The sequence below is a fragment of the Haliotis cracherodii genome, unplaced genomic scaffold, assembly GCF_022045235.1.
Source record: "Haliotis cracherodii isolate W230 unplaced genomic scaffold, xgHalCrac1.p SCAF_4, whole genome shotgun sequence".
In the NCBI taxonomy this organism is placed as follows: Eukaryota; Metazoa; Mollusca; class Gastropoda; order Lepetellida; family Haliotidae; genus Haliotis; species Haliotis cracherodii.
The window spans coordinates 15178269-15197971 of record NW_027266297.1 but is presented as its reverse complement, the minus strand read 5'-3'; the positions used below and the strand labels follow the sequence as shown (position 1 = coordinate 15197971).

General features: G+C 40.9%; 1 protein-coding gene across 7 annotated transcripts in view; it reads right to left on the bottom strand.

Annotated features, from left to right (window-relative positions):
• Positions 1 to 19703, bottom strand: part of LOC139479924 (receptor-type tyrosine-protein phosphatase mu-like) — a 195115-nt gene that overhangs the window by 136325 nt on the left and 39087 nt on the right. For 6 of the 7 annotated variants that reach the window (XM_071262856.1, XM_071262850.1, XM_071262853.1 and 3 more), the window contains exon 2: positions 13583 to 13606. The exons of the other annotated variant lie outside the window; for it this stretch is intronic. In XM_071262856.1, coding sequence (XP_071118957.1) covers positions 13583 to 13606 — 24 coding nt within the window. The remainder of the gene's footprint in view (positions 1 to 13582; positions 13607 to 19703) is intronic. 7 annotated transcript variants of the gene reach the window in all.

The window sequence follows — 19703 nt, the reverse complement described above, 5'->3', positions numbered from 1 at the left end:
TGGTGGGTGTCGGGGGCTGAAGGGTCATGGGTTTTTGGGGCTGAAGGGTGGTGGGTGTCGGGGGCTGAAGGGTGGTGGGTGTCGGGGGCCGAAGGGTGGTGGGTGTCGGGGCCCTAAGGGTGGTGGGTTTCGAGGCCTGAAGGGTGGTGGGTGTCGGGGCCTGAAGGGTGGTGGGTGTCGGGGCCTGAAGGGTGGTGGGTGTCGGGGCCTGAAGGGTAGTGGGTGTCGGGGCCCTAAGGGTGGTGGGTGTCGGGGCCTGAAGGGTGGTGGGTGTCGGGGGCTGAAGGGTGGTGGGTGTCGGGGGCCGAAGGGTGGTGGGTGTCGGGGCCTGAAGGGTGATGGGTGTCGGGGCCTGAAGGGTGGTGGGTGTCGGGGGCTGAAGGGTGGTGGGTTTCGGGCCTGAAGGGTGGTGGGTGTCGGGGCCTGAAGGGTGGTTGGTGTAGGGGCCTGAAGGGTGGTTGGTTTCGAGGCCTGAAGGATGGTGGGTTTTTGGGGCTGAAGGGTGGTGGGTGTCGGGGGCTGAAGGGTGGTGGGTTTCGGGCCTGAAGGGTGGTGGGTGTCGGGGCCTGAAGGGTGGTTGGTTTCGAGGCCTGAAGGATGGTGGGTTTTGGGGGCTGAAGGGTGGTGGGTGTCGGGGGCTGAAGGGTGGTGGGTTTCGGGCCTGAAGGGTGGTGGTCGTCGGGGCCTGAAGGGTGGTTGGTGTAGGGGCCTGAAGGGTGGTTGGTTTCGAGGCCTGAAGGATGGTGGGTTTTTGGGGCTGAAAGGTGGTGGGTGTCGGGGGCTGAAGGTTGGTGGGTGTCGGGGGCTGAAGGGTGGTGGGTGTCGGGGCCTGAAGGGTGGTGGGTGTCGGGGCCTGAAGGGTGGTGGGTGTCGGGGCCTGAAGGGTGGTGTGTGTCGGTGCCTGAAGGGTGGTGGGTGTCGGGCCTGAAGGGTGGTGGGTGTCGGGGCCTGAAGGGTGGTTGGTGTAGGGGCCTGAAGGGTGGTTGGTTTCGAGGCCTGAAGGATGGTGGGTTTTTGGGGCTGAAGGGTGGTGGGTTTCGGGCCTGAAGGGTGGTTGGTGTCGGGGCCTGAAGGGTGGTTGGTTTCGAGGCCTGAAGGATGGTGGTTTTTTGGGGCTGAAGGGTGGTGGGTTTTTGGGGCTGAAGGGTGGTTGGTGTCGGGGCCTGAAGGGTGGTTGGTTTCGAGGCCTGAAGGATAGTGGGTTTTTGGGGCTGAAGGGTGTGGGTTTCGGGGGCTGAAAGGTGGTTGGTGTCGGGGCATGAAGGGAGATTGGTTTCAGGACCTTAAGAGAGGTTGATTTGGGGGCCTGAAGGGTGGTAGATTTCAGGGCCTTAAGAGAGGTTGATTTTGGGGCCTGAAGGGTGGTGGACTTCGGGGCCTGAAGGTGGAGTGTTTGGGTATAAAGATTGTTGGTTGGGTGTGTGTATTGGGTGGGGTCTGGTTTTAATCGGACTGGCGGATGGGGTTTGATCTGGTAACAAGGAGGAATAGATAGTGATACTATTGGGTGTTATCCAATAAACATAAGAGGTGATGATAGGTTGCCGTTTTCATTACGCTAAAAACTCATGACTTTACTCCAGTAAAATATGTCAACAATATAGTTTTGAGATACATGCGTAGTGAAACAAACAACAGTGTCTGTCGGAGAGTAGAGTAGAGGTTGCAGAGTGCTAACGACACCCACATTCGAATGACTAGCTGATGCCAAAAAAAAGTCCCGTCCTAATGTTATTACACAATGTGGAATAAAGGTGTATTGCTATTTAGCAGGTCATCTCTTCAGGGGTGAGTAATAATATAGTTTAGCTAACTGTAGTCCTTAATTACCCCCAAGACAAGGCTCGATGTGTTAACAAACGTAATAAAAGATACACAATGGATAATCGATACTGGAAAAGATGGCCAAATTATAGAAACGTGTAGCGTTCCATTTTTTTCACAACAGGATAGGAATAATACTATACCTTGACAAGGATCATCTTAATGGGGTAGCATCATGAGTCTTCTCATCTGTCAAAGATCATCGCATGTTCTTGTCCTTAATAAATCAATTTTCTCATTTTCCCTCCCAACTCAGAGAAAAGATCCCCCGCAAGAGGTCGGACATTTGTAAACTGGTAATTAAATTTGACTCTAACATGCTTTGTTCTTTGGGGACAATGCAGAGTGTTTCAAAGTGTCTCCATATTCTTAAATTTGGGAGCTATTCAACATTGAAAGATGCTCATTAAAGATGTATAATTTTTCAATCTGAATGCATAAAACGGATAATGTCTAAAGAATTGACATGCAGCAAAGTCTCCCCAATTACATGCTATTTGATTGGGCATATCAAACAATAGCCTTCCTCTGAAAAGTGGCCATCTTGTTAAAGTCGGTAAACCTCCTCCAGCGTTGACTAAATCAATCTAATGACCCCCCTCGAATTTTTTGCTTGGCAGTTTTCTTTGTTGTTCCTGCGTAACCTTATGAATATCAATGAGTTATGGGTCACAAACAGCGTGTATCGGAGGCTTAATTGCTCGTTACCAGGATTATTTCATGTGTCAAAGCTTTTTAGGGGACGTGTATCTTGGATTGGATGTCGTTTTTCACACATTCATTCACAGGAAGATTATCAAAACTGCATAAATTCCCCCACGTCATAACAGGTTTGAGGCAGCTAGTTGACGTGTTGTAACTTTACACGTAAAATCCGAGCACAAAAGATATAAAAGGGTTAAAAAAAATAACAAACGGATCTGGATTTTTTACATTTTTACATCATTCAACGAATGACACATTTACTTTTGCTAAAAAAATAGACTAAATGTGAAACGTCTTTGATATTTAGAAAAGAAAGAATTTTTGTTTTGATTTTACATTCTTCAATCATTCAATGTAATTGCAGCTTCGGAAGTGACGCTACTTTTGTAGATCATTAACGTACTGAGCTCAATGAAACCACGAAAGGCAAACTACTACATTAAAAGCAGTGACAAAAACCCACAAGGTAATGGGAAAAGAAAGAACTTCCATTGAAGTTCCATCTTCACAACAGCTCACTTTTAAATGATTTTATCCCCCAATAAACAGATCGTCATCTGCGTGGCCAAGAAACAAGACACGGCTCTTAGCTTTGGTATCGAGTTACGAATTCTAAACAATGCGAGCAACACACGCTTTCCCTTCCCTGTCACTGGCGTTAATGGCAGATTCCGTCTTTCTGTGCCTCATCGATTTCATTGCCTGATTTTCACCTCTAAAGCCCCCGTGCTAATTGTAAAACATTTTTTTCGTTATGTCAGGTCATGAATTTAGACGTTTTTCGGTGTACAAGATCAGCGGTCGATTGTGACCATCCATAACTCCTTTCAACAGCTCTGCTGTCTACATAATTTCCAGTTGACTTTTTATATGGTTGCTGCTGCTGGTGGTAATTGACGGTGCCGAAAACGGTGGATGAAATAATACTGGTTTAATACAATTTATAGGGGCTATTCCTCCTCTTTGATAAAGAGAAGGGAGCTACTGCATTTCTATGAAAACTTGCACATATATTACCTTGAGGGATGATTACTCTTAAAAACCTTTGATGAATTCCTTTGAAAAGCTCATCAGTGTCAGTTAAGCTTCACGACTTGTATTCGTTTTAAATATTTTCATCTGGATTTCAGAACAATTAGGGTATTTCAGTGCTTTATCAAGCTGAACATTCAACAGACGGTTGTCATTTGGATTGAAATGTAACTGGTTCATAAGGTATATTGAATCATGGTTCTAGGACTCCTGCAATATACCATTCGGCACTTTGGGCTTTATGACCTCGAAGGAACCTAAGCGGTTGTGCTATTCGTCTCGAACTAAATGGACATCTTTTTGAAGATCCCATTGAAGTTCGACTTCATGGATATATCTGAGAAAAATAAAACTGCAGTGGGACAGAACTTTAGACAATGCTAAAAATTATTACCGATGTGAATTAATTACCAGAGGGAGTTTAATGCAGGTTTTGGTGGGTACGTTATATCATGCGGCTTGATGTTGAGAAAGGCTAGATATAGGTTGAGGTGTTGAGGAAAGGGGGTTTATCATCGCGTTCAAAATTAATGAATAGTGACGTGCGTGCGCGTGTGTGGGGTTGCTAGTACTCGTCCGGACTAATACCGGTTTTAAAGTGCAACCCCACTCTTACGATGCTGCAGTGTTAACATGAATGCCCCACTCATACACAGTATACTGAATCCGAGCCGACCACTCCTTGTTTTAGCCCCTTGATGCCGAGCGCCAGGCAGGGTAACAACAAGTACCATATTTTAACGTCTTTTGACGCGATCGGGAATCGAACCCCGGACCTTCCACTCTCCGGGCGGACGCTCTACAACTAGACCACGGAGGCGGTCGCTAGAAATTGGGATTTAGACTTAATTATTAGTCACCAACACAACCTTTATCTTTGTCAAACCTAACCAAAGGCAGTGGCGAAGAAAGACAACCCAAGATCAACCCAAGATGTGCAGACAAGTCATGTTTGGTTGTCATTTACGAATAAGGTCAACGAAATCCTACTTCAAAACGAAAGAGTCAACAAGAGAGTCCAGACACTTTGATTTAGTTAGTTCCTCAAGGTGGTCTCCCCTTGAGCTAATGAGCACCCTTATCCCCAACAATCTAGATGTAGATCCCCCATCATCAAACAGTCATTCCTACTTTGATAGCGCCATGTCCCCTGGCTAAGATACTGACGATCTAAAACAGTACCATTGAGATATAGAGGCAATATCTTAATACCTCATTACAAGAGGGACCAACTGAGCGAGTCTTCCTCAGAGGGCCAAAGCTTTAGTCTCACCAGAGAACACGAAAATCAATTGGAAGGATTATCGTTCGGGCTTCGAAATGATACACTGCAGGATTAAATACGTTTTAACTTTTGAGGAAGTGCTTGGGGGTAGAATTGGCCATCACGTTTTGCCAAAACAGCTTTACGGTTTCCTTATGGTTTGAGGACTATATTGATATGCTATACTCTGTGTTCCAGCTGTTCAGAAGGGTGAATAGTGTTGCACGCCAATGCGAGCAATGTTCCAGCTATATCACGGCGTCCTGTAAATAGTCGAGCCTGGGGCTTATAAACCAGGGCTCAATAGTGTCAGCAACATTCCAAGAACACACCATCCTGTCACAGATCCTGATCCCTGATCCCCATGGCAAAACCCCTTCCATAATCATACCAATCTCTGCTGAAAGGTGTGAAGCCCATGGTATTGCCGGGATAATGGTAAAAGCGGCGTAAAATCATACTCACTCACTCTACTAAAAGGAGAGTTCATTGTACGATTCAGACCACATCATGAACATGTGTTCATGTATCACTATCAAGTGGTGATAAAACTAGGCATTCGCAAAAAGGTGAGCGTATCCTGCCCCACAAGTGCACCCGACACAAATACATGCAAAGGGAAGTCAAATGTTCAGCTGAAAATACACGGAAACCCATGGAGATCACTACTGATGCGTCAAACTTGGAAATTTCCTCCACGGGGATGTTCTTCTCTGCTTTTCTTTTGGTCAGATGGACGTGGGTTCTATTGGGGGAAAATTGTTTGAGTGAGTGAGTGAGTTGGGTTTAACGCCGCTTTTAACATTATTCCAGTTATATCACGGCGTGTCAGCTTAATGTGGGAGGAAAGCCCGAAGTGATGCAGGTCTCAGACGTTTACCACTTCGGTGAAACCCACGAGCACGGTATGGTGCTGACAAACCTAGAAACATAATCGGGGCGAACCGGAATTCGAACCCAGAATCATAGGTTTCTGGCGTGCCCAAGGGACGCAACTCTTCACAGCGAATCGCGGCGTCTTAGACGACTGGGCCACCCGTGCCCCCGGAAACTGTTTGAACATTTCATAGTTTTTGTTCGCCCATCGAAACTCAGTATCGAAGGCAAATGTATTGAGCGTCATGGTAAACGACATAAACTTTTCAAACATAAGTGTACATACACCAGAGATGCACAACATTACGTACCATTAATAATTAATATAGTTCAACATAGTTGCGCGTCTATCGTAAACGCATGGGAGTAAATTTCATATGAATGATTCATGATGTTTCAGTGCACCCGATGCCAAGTTTCCGACAGGACCCGTTACATAACCACGTGACACGGACATCATTAACTGATTCTCACTTTCACAACCTTCACCTGCCTGTCACCAGATCCTCGGCTCCAAACCACTGCCACACAACCCTAAATATCCCATAACTGAATATCAAACAAGACTCAATAGCCCTAGCAATCATTGTGCCTTCTCTTTTGTGTGGTCAAATAATCAATCAGACGTTGACACCTCCAATGAAATATTAAGAACGCATTTCCCTAGATGGTTGATCTTCTGTCATGAACGACCTATGATGTGTTCAAGGATGCTCGCCGGGAGCACTGGAATCAATTGTCACGTACTGATAGTATCAGAATTGGAACGATTCGGTGTATTACTGGTTCATGCTCTTGCTGATACTATCAAAAGTCCTGTATCTTTGTGTGTAATGATGCAATCGATCCTACGTGTTACCTTATGGGTGTTTTATTGTGTTTTATGTGATTGGGTTTTGCTTTTAGTGATGACATGAAATACTAACCTCGTATACAACAATTCCAGTGGGGTGCCATGCTCTAGGGCGATGTAAGAGCTACAGTGTAAATATAGGATCGAGGGCGTATTCTCTCATACAGAAAACATGGGGTGTATTGAACATGGTTTCAGCTAAGTGGTAAATGAATGTATTCCCTGTGAGGTCGGGGTGGGATACATGATAATAAACTGCTCTGAATAATGTTTTATCGGTTTTTTTCAACACCTGCATTTTTTTATTTCTCAGAAGGGACACTAATGTTTCTTTGAGAACACGTGGACCTTTCATTCAATTGAAATGTTTCTTATATCAAAGACTGGAGTTTCTAATGTCGTATTTTCTTCATTTTCCCCATATTGTTCCCTTGGGAATTCCAAGCCACTAAGCTCCTTTGCAAAACCGCTTGATTCCTAACTTCCAGGAGGTATCATATTTTGGGATAAAAACATAAATAATGGTTTGCAATTCAGTATTACGAGCAGTTGACGTTGGGTACCATTTTTCTTGAAGAGGTGCTTAAACCTTGTCTCACGTTTGACTCCACCACTACCATAACAGTTGATAAAAGAAGTTGTTTTTTTAGGAAATCTGCCCTTGAAGGCAAAGGCACTTATGTGCATATTCCTTCTTCCGACATAAAATTCTCCTTTCAGAATTGATCAATGAAATAAATCTGTCTGAAAATGCCCATTTACTGTATTAAAAAGATCGATCAGGAGACTTTTTTACGAAAGTCCAACGATGGAAGTTTGAGAAAACCGATAATATTTGTCAAGCCTGTCGACACATATTGATTAGGGTAGTGAAGACAGCATCAGTGGCGAAGAAATTGCTTCCCCGAAGCCAGGGATATCACAGTGGCCACTTTGCCATTGGAACCTTGGGGTGCAACCATAGCAGAATAACGTGAAATAGTTCCTGTACATTGACATCCGCCTCCATAGATTGATGTAGCTCCCTAAACAAGTCGTGTTGATGACCACCTAGCGTGAAGAGATTTACAAATTAACACTACAAATCGTCCCATTATCGCTGCACCCTTATAGGGGGTTTTATGTCTTTGGTTTAATGTGTGGAAAATTTGGTCTGAGGAGTCGTTCTGGTAGAAATCACTAATGGTGGTTCGTGAAAAGAAACCCCCAATACCGCTAATGGTATTTGTTTATAGTACACTGAAACCCAACTAGTCCAGAAACCCGGAAACCCGGCCTACCATATAGAGTCAAGGGGTGTAACTATGTTGATATGACTCGTTAATCCGTACGGTTTAACTGTACGGTTTAACTGTACAGTCCGGATAAACGGATTTCTAACTGTATTTGCAAATATTCTACTCAAAAGGAGTTCAAAACCACCCATTTCTTTCATACTTCTCAAAGGAGAACTTCCGTTTTTCTCCGTATGATTATAGATACTCTGACCTGCCCTGACAGATTAACTATAGTGATAGGACATACATGTAACTTTTTTTGGGTAGTATAGTCTTAACACATTTATTTTCATCCAACATTACCTTGTGCTTAATAACGTAACTGGATTTGGGTGACGGTGATTTCGATAGGTTGCGTTAGATAGTGTTTGATTGCGTTGCGTTTTATTATGACAGATTTCGTTGGGTTAGGTTGGATTGTGTTTTGATTGCGTTGCGTTTTATCAAGACAGTTTGTGTTGGGTTAGGTTGGATAGTGTTTGATTGCGTTGCGTTTTATCATGACAGATTGCGTTGGGTTACGTTGGATTGTGTTTTGATTGGGTTGGATTGTGATGTTTACTATATAACGCATAATTGGAAAGATAAAATAAAACCGGATTTGGGTGACTTTGATTGTGACGGTATTTGTTTCCCACTTAATCGGAAGGATGAAAATATACAAAAAACATTTGTGAAATCCCTAGAAGACGTTGTATTAACAGTAGTAAAAGTAGTCCTGCACATGAAAACCGATTATGATCAATATATATATATATATATATATATATATATATATATATATATATATATATATATATATATATATATATATATATATATATTTGCACCAACCTTATGAAAGATTTGAAACCAAAAATACAAAATATAACTTCCCATTGTTCAAGAATTGTCAGTTTTTAAGGTAAAAAGTTTAATTTTGAAAGACTCATTTCGTTGTTCCTGCACAAACAAATCCTTAGAAGTCTATTTAACATTTAATTAAAATGTAACTTACACTGTGAACATATCTAATTTTAATTTTATTGTGTCCCTTGCACTTTCAAATGTAAATGGATTTCAAATTTTATCATTATCGTTTTGAACGAGAAATATACATTAGCCTGAGTTTCCTTGAATGTTTGGATTCCAGTCCGGTGCCTTTAACTGGGTAAGCAGCTTAAATGCACTACATTCATTAATGGGGAAATCAAATTATGTTTGTTCGGTACACGCTTAGGGGATAACGTAACAATGAAGCCTGATTCGTAGGTACTATTCCCCAGGTAATGAACATACAATAAATCCACAAATAACAATGTTGTATTATATATCACGAAAAAAACATCACGCTATAAGCTCGGTCAAACACCCTTGAGGCAAAAAAACAGAAACATGTAATCAAATGTTGGCCAACAAAAACGTTCATAAATAGCCTCTAAGCCCAATCAGCGTGACTGATAACATTTGTGGTACCACAGCCCGGTAAAATTGTAAATAGCTTGGAAGCAGGATGTCGTAATAAGGAGATTGACGTTTATTTGTTGCGACCCAGCCCTAGGACCGACTGATGAGCCATAAAACTTAATGACCCTATGAGTTACAGGATTATGAATATCATTTTGACCAATCAGAAGATGCACCTGCTGTTACTCCGATTCAAAATGGCGGCGGTGAGTCAACAGCTTCCCTAGTTTCGTATTCCAAATTTTAACCACGTCTCCATGCGATAAGACCTGCCATGATGGCAAAACCTGTTGAGATTTTCTGCATGGAATGAAACGTCACTCAAAGGCATTCATGTGTTGGAAGACCTCCTTCAGATACCATTGTAATGAGACCGATCCATTTCAACAGCAGACTATATTTTACGCCAAGTGTCTGCAATTGTACTAAATGTCAAGCTGCAAATGTATTCAATGCATGTTAAACGTACTTGATTGGAATTGAAATACAGAGATAATGTAACAGAATCCAATATGTCAAACCAAAGTCTTTCCAGTTGTTCATGAGTATCATATCGAAGTCGAAGAGCTTAAACACCGCACGTTAATTACGAGAACAAAGGGTGATTCTAACAGCGCATGTTTGACCACCGAACACCTGGTGTTATCACTGTATCGTACAGGGGTTCATGTGTGGAGAATTTGTTTAAATTATCCATTTTTAGACCATGTTCTTTTCTCGTTACAGTGATACCCATATAAAAAGCAAAGAAAGTATACACTTGAAAATTGGATTTGACCAACAAATTACAAACGTTTCAAAACACTTATACTTGGCTGAAACAGTCATCGAAACACCGCAGGCTTAAGGCCCTAAACACAACTTGATACCCGTATCAAATAAATCCCCATCGAATAACGTTTTTTGTTTGTTTCATTTTTAACCACTATCAAACATGGTTGTACACTTCTTTTGCTTTGCGAGGCTGTTTATAACCTTGAAGCTTCACCTTTTTGATCTAACGAATTGAATGTATTTGTACTTGAGCATTGCACATATTTAATTCAATGAACATTTTGTTCCTTTATAAAATGTTCTTCATCTAGTACATACAAAGCAGCTGCCTAGGCATAGGGGAGGATTAGCTTTGTTTGGATGCTAGAAAATAGGGAGCACATCAACACAAACATGGGGGAAGGGTGTTTATTTGCATGATTGCATAATCTTCTATACAACCATACATCGTCTTACAAAATACGAACTTAGAATGAGTTAGTGAGTTGGGCGTAATGCCGCTTTGAACAGTATTCCAGTTATATCAAGGCGTGTCAGCTTAATGTGGGAGGGAAGCCCGAAGTGATGCAGGTCTCAGACGTTAACCACTTCGGTGAAACCCACGGGCACGGGTATGGTGCTGACAAACCTAGAAACATAAACAGAGCAAACCGGGATTCCAACCTCAAGATCACAGGTTTCTGGAGTGACCAAGGGAGAGTGAAATATTTCTACAAAGCATTACATTGTACATTGTTTTCAAAGGTAATTTAGTAAAACCACAATGATAAACACGTATGTGACATTTAACGTCAAAGAAAAAAGGTCAGAAAATTCTGTTTGATATTTCATCATGGCTTGTTTAAAAATATGACATCCATATAATAATGTTTCAGAGACAGATGGATGTCCCTGGCAGAAAAAGAGATAACATTTTGACATTTGTGTTTTCACAAAAAAAACGTAACAAGCTTTCATATATAAACAAGGGAGTTCGGAGATCAACTGCATAATATTTGACAGGATAGGATGATACAATGATTAAATGACCTGGTGTTTTTTTCACAACGATAACATTACAGATCAACACGTACATGGATCGATGTGAGGTAGAAGATCAACATGTGTTTGATCATACCGTGTTTTTTAGTCTGTTTACCTTGCATGATTTAGGTTTTTATCATTTTCAGTTTTTTAATAGGAATTGATCCCTACCCGTGCTCGTGGGTTTCACCGAAGTGGTAAACGTCTGAGACCTGCATCACTTCGGGCTTTCCTCCCACATTAAGCTGACACGCCGTGATATAACTGGAATATTATTAAAAGCGGCGTTAAACCCAACTCACTTACTCACTCACTACTGTGATGATGGGAATACATTTAGCCTGAATACACACCGAGCAGGTTTACGGCAGGATTTACCCTTTCCGCGAACACCTGGTGCCATCCCTGATTTTCAGTGATCCATTTATATATATTATTGCCTTTAACCCACAACGGAATCTGTTTCGGCAGAAAATCAAGACTGGTTATTCTCTGGCGTTGACTTTTTATATTTTGGATATCGGAAGAATATGCATGTACAACTACCTTTTTATTTATATATTTTCGTTATGTTTGATCTGAGTTTTTAAAAAACACCATGTCTCTGACATTCTCATGGTATTTCAAACTAAAAAATACAATAACATCCCGACCTCATTTTAATGTTTCGACTTTAATGTAAATCAAATGTTTATCAAAATATATAATACGTAATCGATTACCTACAGGATGACATAGGTAGAATTAATATGCTTAAAAAAACTCATGGGGGCTGCAAGTACATTATCAATAAACGCAATACATTTATTATGACTGAAATTATTTTCATAACAGAATCAATAAGGGCTCATAAGATAAATATATTTCATAATTGAATTTGTCTATTGATGTCCATCTTACATTTTTTATGCAGTTTAAAAAACACAAACAACTCTGAAGGACTACTTGATGTTTATACAAGACTGCAACGAAAACACTTTACTCAAAATCGTGTATTTGCAAAATGTGAATTCATTTCTTAGAGTGTCGAAAAATAAATATTTACTCTTGTTTGATTCAAGTTTGAGTTACCCAAAGTCCCCTTATATAAATATTACTTCGCATATTGGACGTACTCCTGAATAGAGTTATTGATTAATTACACGCGAAATATGAGTAATAAAACGAAGTTCGTGTAATCAACACTCCTTTACGTTGTCAATGACCAGATTTACTCATCACCGTCGTAGTAAATTGCTTATTGCAATCAATATCTCGTGTCAAATCGATCTATTTCATTAATGGAGCTCAACTCAAGAGAACCATATTCACGCTGGTAGACACAGCTTGACGGTCTGTGAAAGTAGTATTTCTGTCACTGCGGGCGGATGTCGTGTACATAAAATTATATGAATCCTGTATCGGCTTACAAAGCCACTGTGCATGTCTTAAAAACGCACGGAAATATATTTTCTAATAATAGATCTTATGTAATCAATAGCACGAACAAACGTGCACCATAACCTTCATAAGACTATGTGAATTGAAATGTATTTGTCTAAATAATATAATTATTTTGGTTATTATTATTATTACTATTACAATTGCAACGATAATTGAAATAGAACCTCCTGTAAAGACGCAACTAAATTTAGATTACACTTATTTTATATTTAATAATATTTGCTTGAATAATGTAAGAATTTATGTGATTTGACTAAATATATTCCGAGACAAAATACCTAAATGTTGGAATGGAAAATAACTGTTTACACATCGGATTAAGAGATGGGTCTTCATACAAGCTATAACGTGCCTGATATCACATTACTGTATGAGACCGTGTGTGTCATAATAACAATAGTTTAAACATTGCACAAGTACTCTTTTTGGAGCACTCTCAACATACATGTAGAACAACAGAGACACCGAGCTTTGCCACAAAACACACACAGAACATTGACAACGCGCGAAATGAGACTTACATACGTGACTCTACAGCAAAAGGAAATAACAGAAATATAGTGCTTAATGACAAATGGCGACACAATTTTAGCTTACGGGACCACTTTTACAAAAGACGGCATGTGTTGTTTTCATATGAATATAATATATACACTTTGTTAAAGATGGTTACCTGTAAAATATGCCTGTACGTATATAGGAATCGGACAATAATTGTATGTATGTGTTGCAGGTGCATTGCAAACAACGTCACAAAACACCATGGCAATAAAAGGCAATTGCATGTAAAAGGTTCAGACATTCGTCCTTGAAACAGTGACCCCAACACCACCATACAGCGCATGAGCGGAAGTGACGTGTAAGAAAGGAAAAGGAAGTGTGAAATATAAAGCATATGTATAGCGATAAGGAAGATGAATTGAAATAGGAAAGAAATATAAAGGCCAAGCCCCGCCGTCAAATGACAGGAAACATGGAGATATAAACAGATTGTGGCGATGGAGAACCGAGAGGACAAGAACATGAGCTTTGGCAAAACAGACACCAGCTTGGCATTCTACTTACCGAATCTTTTACTGTCATAATTAACTGGAAAAGACAAATATACACGTTCATATCGTAATCAGTGAAATATTGTAAGCATGAAAGAAGATCTTACACACTGTGGCCTCATTGTTCGAAACAGCTGCAAAAAAACACATCTTGTTTCAAAATGGTGTACGTGTTTGGCAGTTCTGTGCAGGGTATTAAGTGTGACATATTCATCGGCGTGACTCATATTGGATTTATGATAATTGAAATAATTATTGCCCCTCGTTGAGTTCTGAAGTATAATTATCTACTGTATAAGTATACGAGTAGCATATGTATTGATCACGTTATAAAGAGCCAGAAATAATGTGTTCCCGTCAGACACAGTTAATATACTTCACCAGATTATCTAAACAAATGTCATTAACATATAAAAGACCGTTCAGCTGTTTGAACAAGCATGTATACCACATGTGTTCCCGTGTTTTTTTTATAGAACAATTGATTTGCCTTTGCATGTGTTTGTGATGGGTGCAACCAGTGAGGCAGGGTAGGCGCACTTTTTTGCGAATACCTGGTATCATCACTATTTGTTAATGATTCAGAAACACACGCTCGTGATATAGCGAATCGTACAATCGACTGTTTTTTGGCAGTGATTTCTTATGGACATGGAAAGGGTTTGGTCGGTGTTATTTACGTAGCGCTGTGTATTGTAATCTCCCGAAAAGACAAACGGTGACAGAATAACGTTATCGCTGTCATTCTATGTTAACAATTGTCAGAAATGGCAGGTCTTTTGTTTCACTAACACATAGACCCCGAAATAATATGTTTCAGGTAAAACAATTTACATTCCATATAGGAACCTTTGAGTATTGAGAAACTCTGCTACATAGAGTGAGTGAGTTGGGTTTAACGCCGCTATTAACACTATTCCAGTTATATCGCGGCGTGTCAGCTTAATGTGGGAGGAAAGCCCGACGTGATGCAGGTCTCAGACGTTTACCACTTCGGTGAAACCCACGAGCACGGGTATGGCGCTGACAAACCTAGAAACATAATCGGGGCGAACCAGGATTCGAACCCACAATCATAGGTTTCTGGCGTGCCCAAGGGACGCAACTCTGCACAGCGAATTGCGGCACCTTAGACGACTGGGCCACCCGTGGCCCCCTTCTACCTAGAACTGAGAAGGGGATATGTATGGGTTGCTGGAGCTGAAATGGGCGTGGGAATGGAAGCGGGGTTATTATTTTATTGGTAACAAACGAACATATTTCAAAACAATGTAACAGAAGGGATTATAAAAAATGTCCCTCGATATCAACAGTTCATCTGAAGCTAAGAGCAAAAACAGATGTTAAAGAGACAAGGCTGATGGCTTGGCTCTTCATCTCCTCACACCTTTATCCCTGGGAGAGGTCCTGATTAGAAAGCTATCTCCAGTAGCATCGCTTCTCTTAATTTGGCTTAGTTAACACGCGAATTGCTTGCTAGGACTTTCGGTGTGGAGCTGTACAATTACTGTGCAAATGACGCTATCGCTGCAACCCATCGGTCAATGCTACCTTCAACACAACAGGAGACGCTCAATGGTTTAATTACGCTCAGGGCACTGGGCGTGAATACAGACAATGGTTTCCTGGTAGTAGAAATATGCCTGGAGAATGAAGCTGTGAGTCATAGCAAGTCAGTGTAAATAATGGTACAGCCATTTACATACACCGTTTTATGTGACAGCGTGTCAGGGCTGGATGGCTGGCTGGCTGGCTGGCTGTGTCTCCTCACGTTGTGACTGGTCTATGGGGAAGCGAACCCTAATGCTTAGCATGATGAGTGAGTGAGTGAGTGAGTATGGTTTTACACCGCTTTTTGCAATATTCCAGCAATATCACGGCGGGGGACACCACAAATGGGCTTCACACATTGTACCAATGTTGGGAATCGAACCCGGGTCTTCGGCGTGACGAGCGAACGCTTTACCCACTAGGCTACCCGACCGCCCCTGCATGATGAGTGAACACACGTTCCTGTTGGCGATACTTGCATTGATTAGTCCTATACCCCATTTTATATATGTTATCAAACAGAAGACGCTGGGGATCCCATCAAACGGAAACACCACTTGAATTTGTTATCGGACTGAAAACGTTTATCAGATTGATGGGCAAATCTACCACCACCCCATCATGGTTGCCATGGTATCCAATTACCTAAAATTAGCATCTCTCATGCACATAATATCCGTGATAAGCGCAATTATCTACAGCAAACTCGCCCTGACATGCACGCACTTGGTAAAGTGTAAACACATTCTTTCCTAAAACTGCTTCATTTTCATGACATAAAGAGACAATACATACATGTTTTTTCATTTTTAAGATTCGACATTAAACATAAATAATGAAGCATTATCTATGTCATTTCCTTTGAACCGTGAAGATCCGTATGAATTGTCTTCAGCATCCCATGCTTGTCGTAAGAGACGACTATGCTTGTCGAAAAAGGCGACTAACGGAATCGGGTGGTCAGGCTCGGTGACTTGGTTGATGCTTTGTTTGTTGTTTAACGCCGCACTCAGCTATATTCAAGCTATATGAAGGCGGTGTGTAATTAATCGAGTCGTGACCAGCAATCCAGGAATTGATGTCAAAAGCATGGATTCACGCAATTGGGATACGATGACATGCATCAACCAAGTCAGCAAGCCAGACCACCCGATCCCGTTAGTCGCCTCTTACGACAAGCATAGTCGCCTTTTACGGCAAGCAAGTGTTGCTGAAGACCTATCCTAACCCGGATCTTCACGGGTACTTGGTTGATGAATGTCATCATATCCCAATTCCACAGATTGATTATTTACAGACCGGCGTCATATAGCTGGAATATTGCTGGACAAACTATTTCCTTTGAAATCTGGCCTATGTGTTGAATTTCCCTTTGTATTATTCATACGTACATGTACATACAACATCAAGTAAACACGCGCCATATGCAATGGTCCATGGGCAGAACAACCATTGTGGTAAATTAACCCTTGAGAATTTCGGGAGCCGGAAGCTTGAAATAAGTAAAGTGGACCACTAATATTTGCATAAAATTGCCATGCTATTGCAATTTCTTCCTTGGGTGATGGATCGATCCAAATCAATCATATAGCACCTGTTATCTTCTGGTCTCGTTACTCAGAAAAACACCTGCTTAGTAATATAACGTGATAGAAATATCACGTGATCAGTCAAACTAGCCATGAAAAATAATATATCCAGTTTAACATTAAAAAAAACAATCTTAGTCGCACAACAAAGCACCAACTGCGGCTATGAGCTTAGATATCTCGAATACACCTAACACTTTCTGAGTCATCAGTTTCTCCGTTTGAAACTGTAGAAGGGAATGTTATGAAACGAGTTACCATCTGATATTAATTTAATAAAAAATATCAAATTAAAGTCTGTAATATTCAGTAGTGCATTTCGAGTGTATTTCTCTACAAAATATACATCAAACATATTTCATACTGCGATTAACGAAAGTTGATTTCATGAACCACAGGTAATTTTTTTAATATTATAAATGCAAAAACAGATATCCTTGATTTATTCGACTGTCAGAAGACTGCCAATGTTTGTAAACCTCAGAGAATCTTATTGAGAAGATCGATGTCTCTATTAACAGGCAAATTAGAAAATCTGAGTGATCGATTCCTTCTGGAACTGACTGTTGCCCCTGGACACCAGAGAACTTGACAGAGATTGAATTCAAGATGAAATATATGACACAAGCTTTAAGGTGAGTGGGTTCCATGTCTTGTTAAGACACGTACATTTCCATTGCAAGATTGTTTGAATGAGTTATGAGTATGACAGGAACACATTGAATCCTTACTTGATACGTAACATAATGAAAATGCTCTAGCTGGCGGTGATAGAGTGCATAGATTACTTCCTGATTATTGTACATTTCATCATTGATTGGAATGTCCATAAAGGTTAAAGGTTGTCAGTTTCATTATCGGTAATATTTGCCTTTTTTCTTTCTTACAAAGACAGCATAAGCTCGTCGTAACAGAACACCGAAAAGGGGTAGATATTAAGCAACCGTGATGAAATACTTATCAGTCATTTTCCCAACATTTATTCTCACTATTTCAATTAAATTCTTTTTAAGGGCCCTCTTTGTAACGTAAAGCATGCATCTACCCGTTCTTGGTTTATTAAAAGCGGTAAATAAATGAGACCGGTGTGTGTGAGTGAGTGAGTGAGTTTGGTTTAACGTCGCTTTGAACAGTATTAGTTACATCACGGCGTGTCTGCTTTTCGTTGGGGGAAAGCCCGAAGTTATGCAGGTCCATATTTCTCCACTTGGTGAAACACACGAGCATGGTGTGGTGCTGACAAACCTAAAATCGTAATCGGAACAAGCCCAACGTAATGTAGGTCAAAGACCTTCATCACTTTCGTGAAACACACGAGTTCCGGAATGGTGCTGGCAAACCAAGAAACATAATCGGGGCGATTCGGGGATTCCAGCCTATGTCAATAGGTTTCTGCCACGCATAAGGGACGCAACTCTGTACAGACAGGGTCCAAATCAACTCATTCACTCATATCGGCCACCACACACTGTAGTATTGATAAAGTCCGTTTTTTCAAGCAACAACACATGTTTCTTCTCTCTAAAAAGAGACACTGTCTAACATAGGCTGTCTAACGTGGTTACAAAAAAATTTACTAATTAGGCGAGCTTTAAAAAACTGTCATCAGACCTTTAACCTGCGCCGTCTTCACTGCATACCAGCGATGCTGCCTTTAACGTTCATTCGCAGATCAATGCTGGCAATGGAATCATTCAAAAATAACGCTCAAAGCCTGAAGGTAAACGTTTCTGGTAAAAATAATTAGCCGCATAATTTCATGGAATATTGATTATACACAAGGTCGACCGAAAGTCATACCACAAACACCATATCATTGCTAGCAGAAACTGCCCTTTTCATAACCCCTCTCCAGAATGCAGTAATTAAAGAGTGCAACTGGAGTACCTCTGGGCGGTATATTACCCCTATTCTTATTTTCATCGGAGACGACCACAACCGATATGTATGCCTGGTCCTTGTCAAGCATGCGTGCCCTGCAGTGGACACTGTCCAGAGGACGAGGTGACCGCTCATTAATATCATTGCACCCAAGGGACGCTGCAGATGACCAAAGTATTCATAATCTGTCTGTGGACCTTATTAATGATGCATGAATACACACAGGAACTTGATGGATGGCGAGAGGAATGATTAAGTCATAGCAGGGGGTAATAGAAGCGTTACCTTGCATAGAAAACGGCGTTAAATTTAGCTTCTGCAAATACTATTCATAGGGTTGTGACTGGTGACTGAAACTCATGATTTCCATCTTCAGACGGTGCGACTGTATGTTGCAATCGGAAACCAAGACGCAAACCAAAGGGTATGTCAGACACTGTGCTTCCATAGTTAATAAGCAACAGAAAGAGCTTTGTATGGCTTTTGTGGACATTTAATACCAAATGTCATCCAGTTAATCATTCGCATAATCTTTTTTGATCGCTGTATTGATTTACTGTTGGGATATAACTATTTGTAAGTATATAAGTACTTAAGTATATAAGTATACTAAAATGATGTGATGTCATGACGACCGAGTGTTACGTTACTATGAAACTGTTTCAAATTATGCAAAATAATGTGAGTGAGTATGGTTTTACGCCGCTTTTTGCAACATTCCAGCAATATCATGAACTTCACACGTTGTACCCATGTGGGGAATCGAACCTGGGTCTTCGACGTGAAGAAGAAAGGAACTTCCTAGTCTTTATTATCGTGTAGAAGAGATCTGTCGTTATATTGTTAGCCTCTTCGTACCAACCCCTACACCGCATACACACTAGGTTTTTCACAAACATTCTTAACTCTTGATATGCGGAAAGGGTATTCCGCACTTAAGTATTCATGTCACGTGATACTTCAGGTCTTCCAGTTTGGGTTTCGTTCGATGGTTATCTTTTACGAATGCAGCATATCACAAAACCATATTTTTCCAAACAACAATTCCCAAGTTCATCTTAATGTATCTAATATGTAACTGCCACTTAACCATTACAACGACCCTTAAAAGCT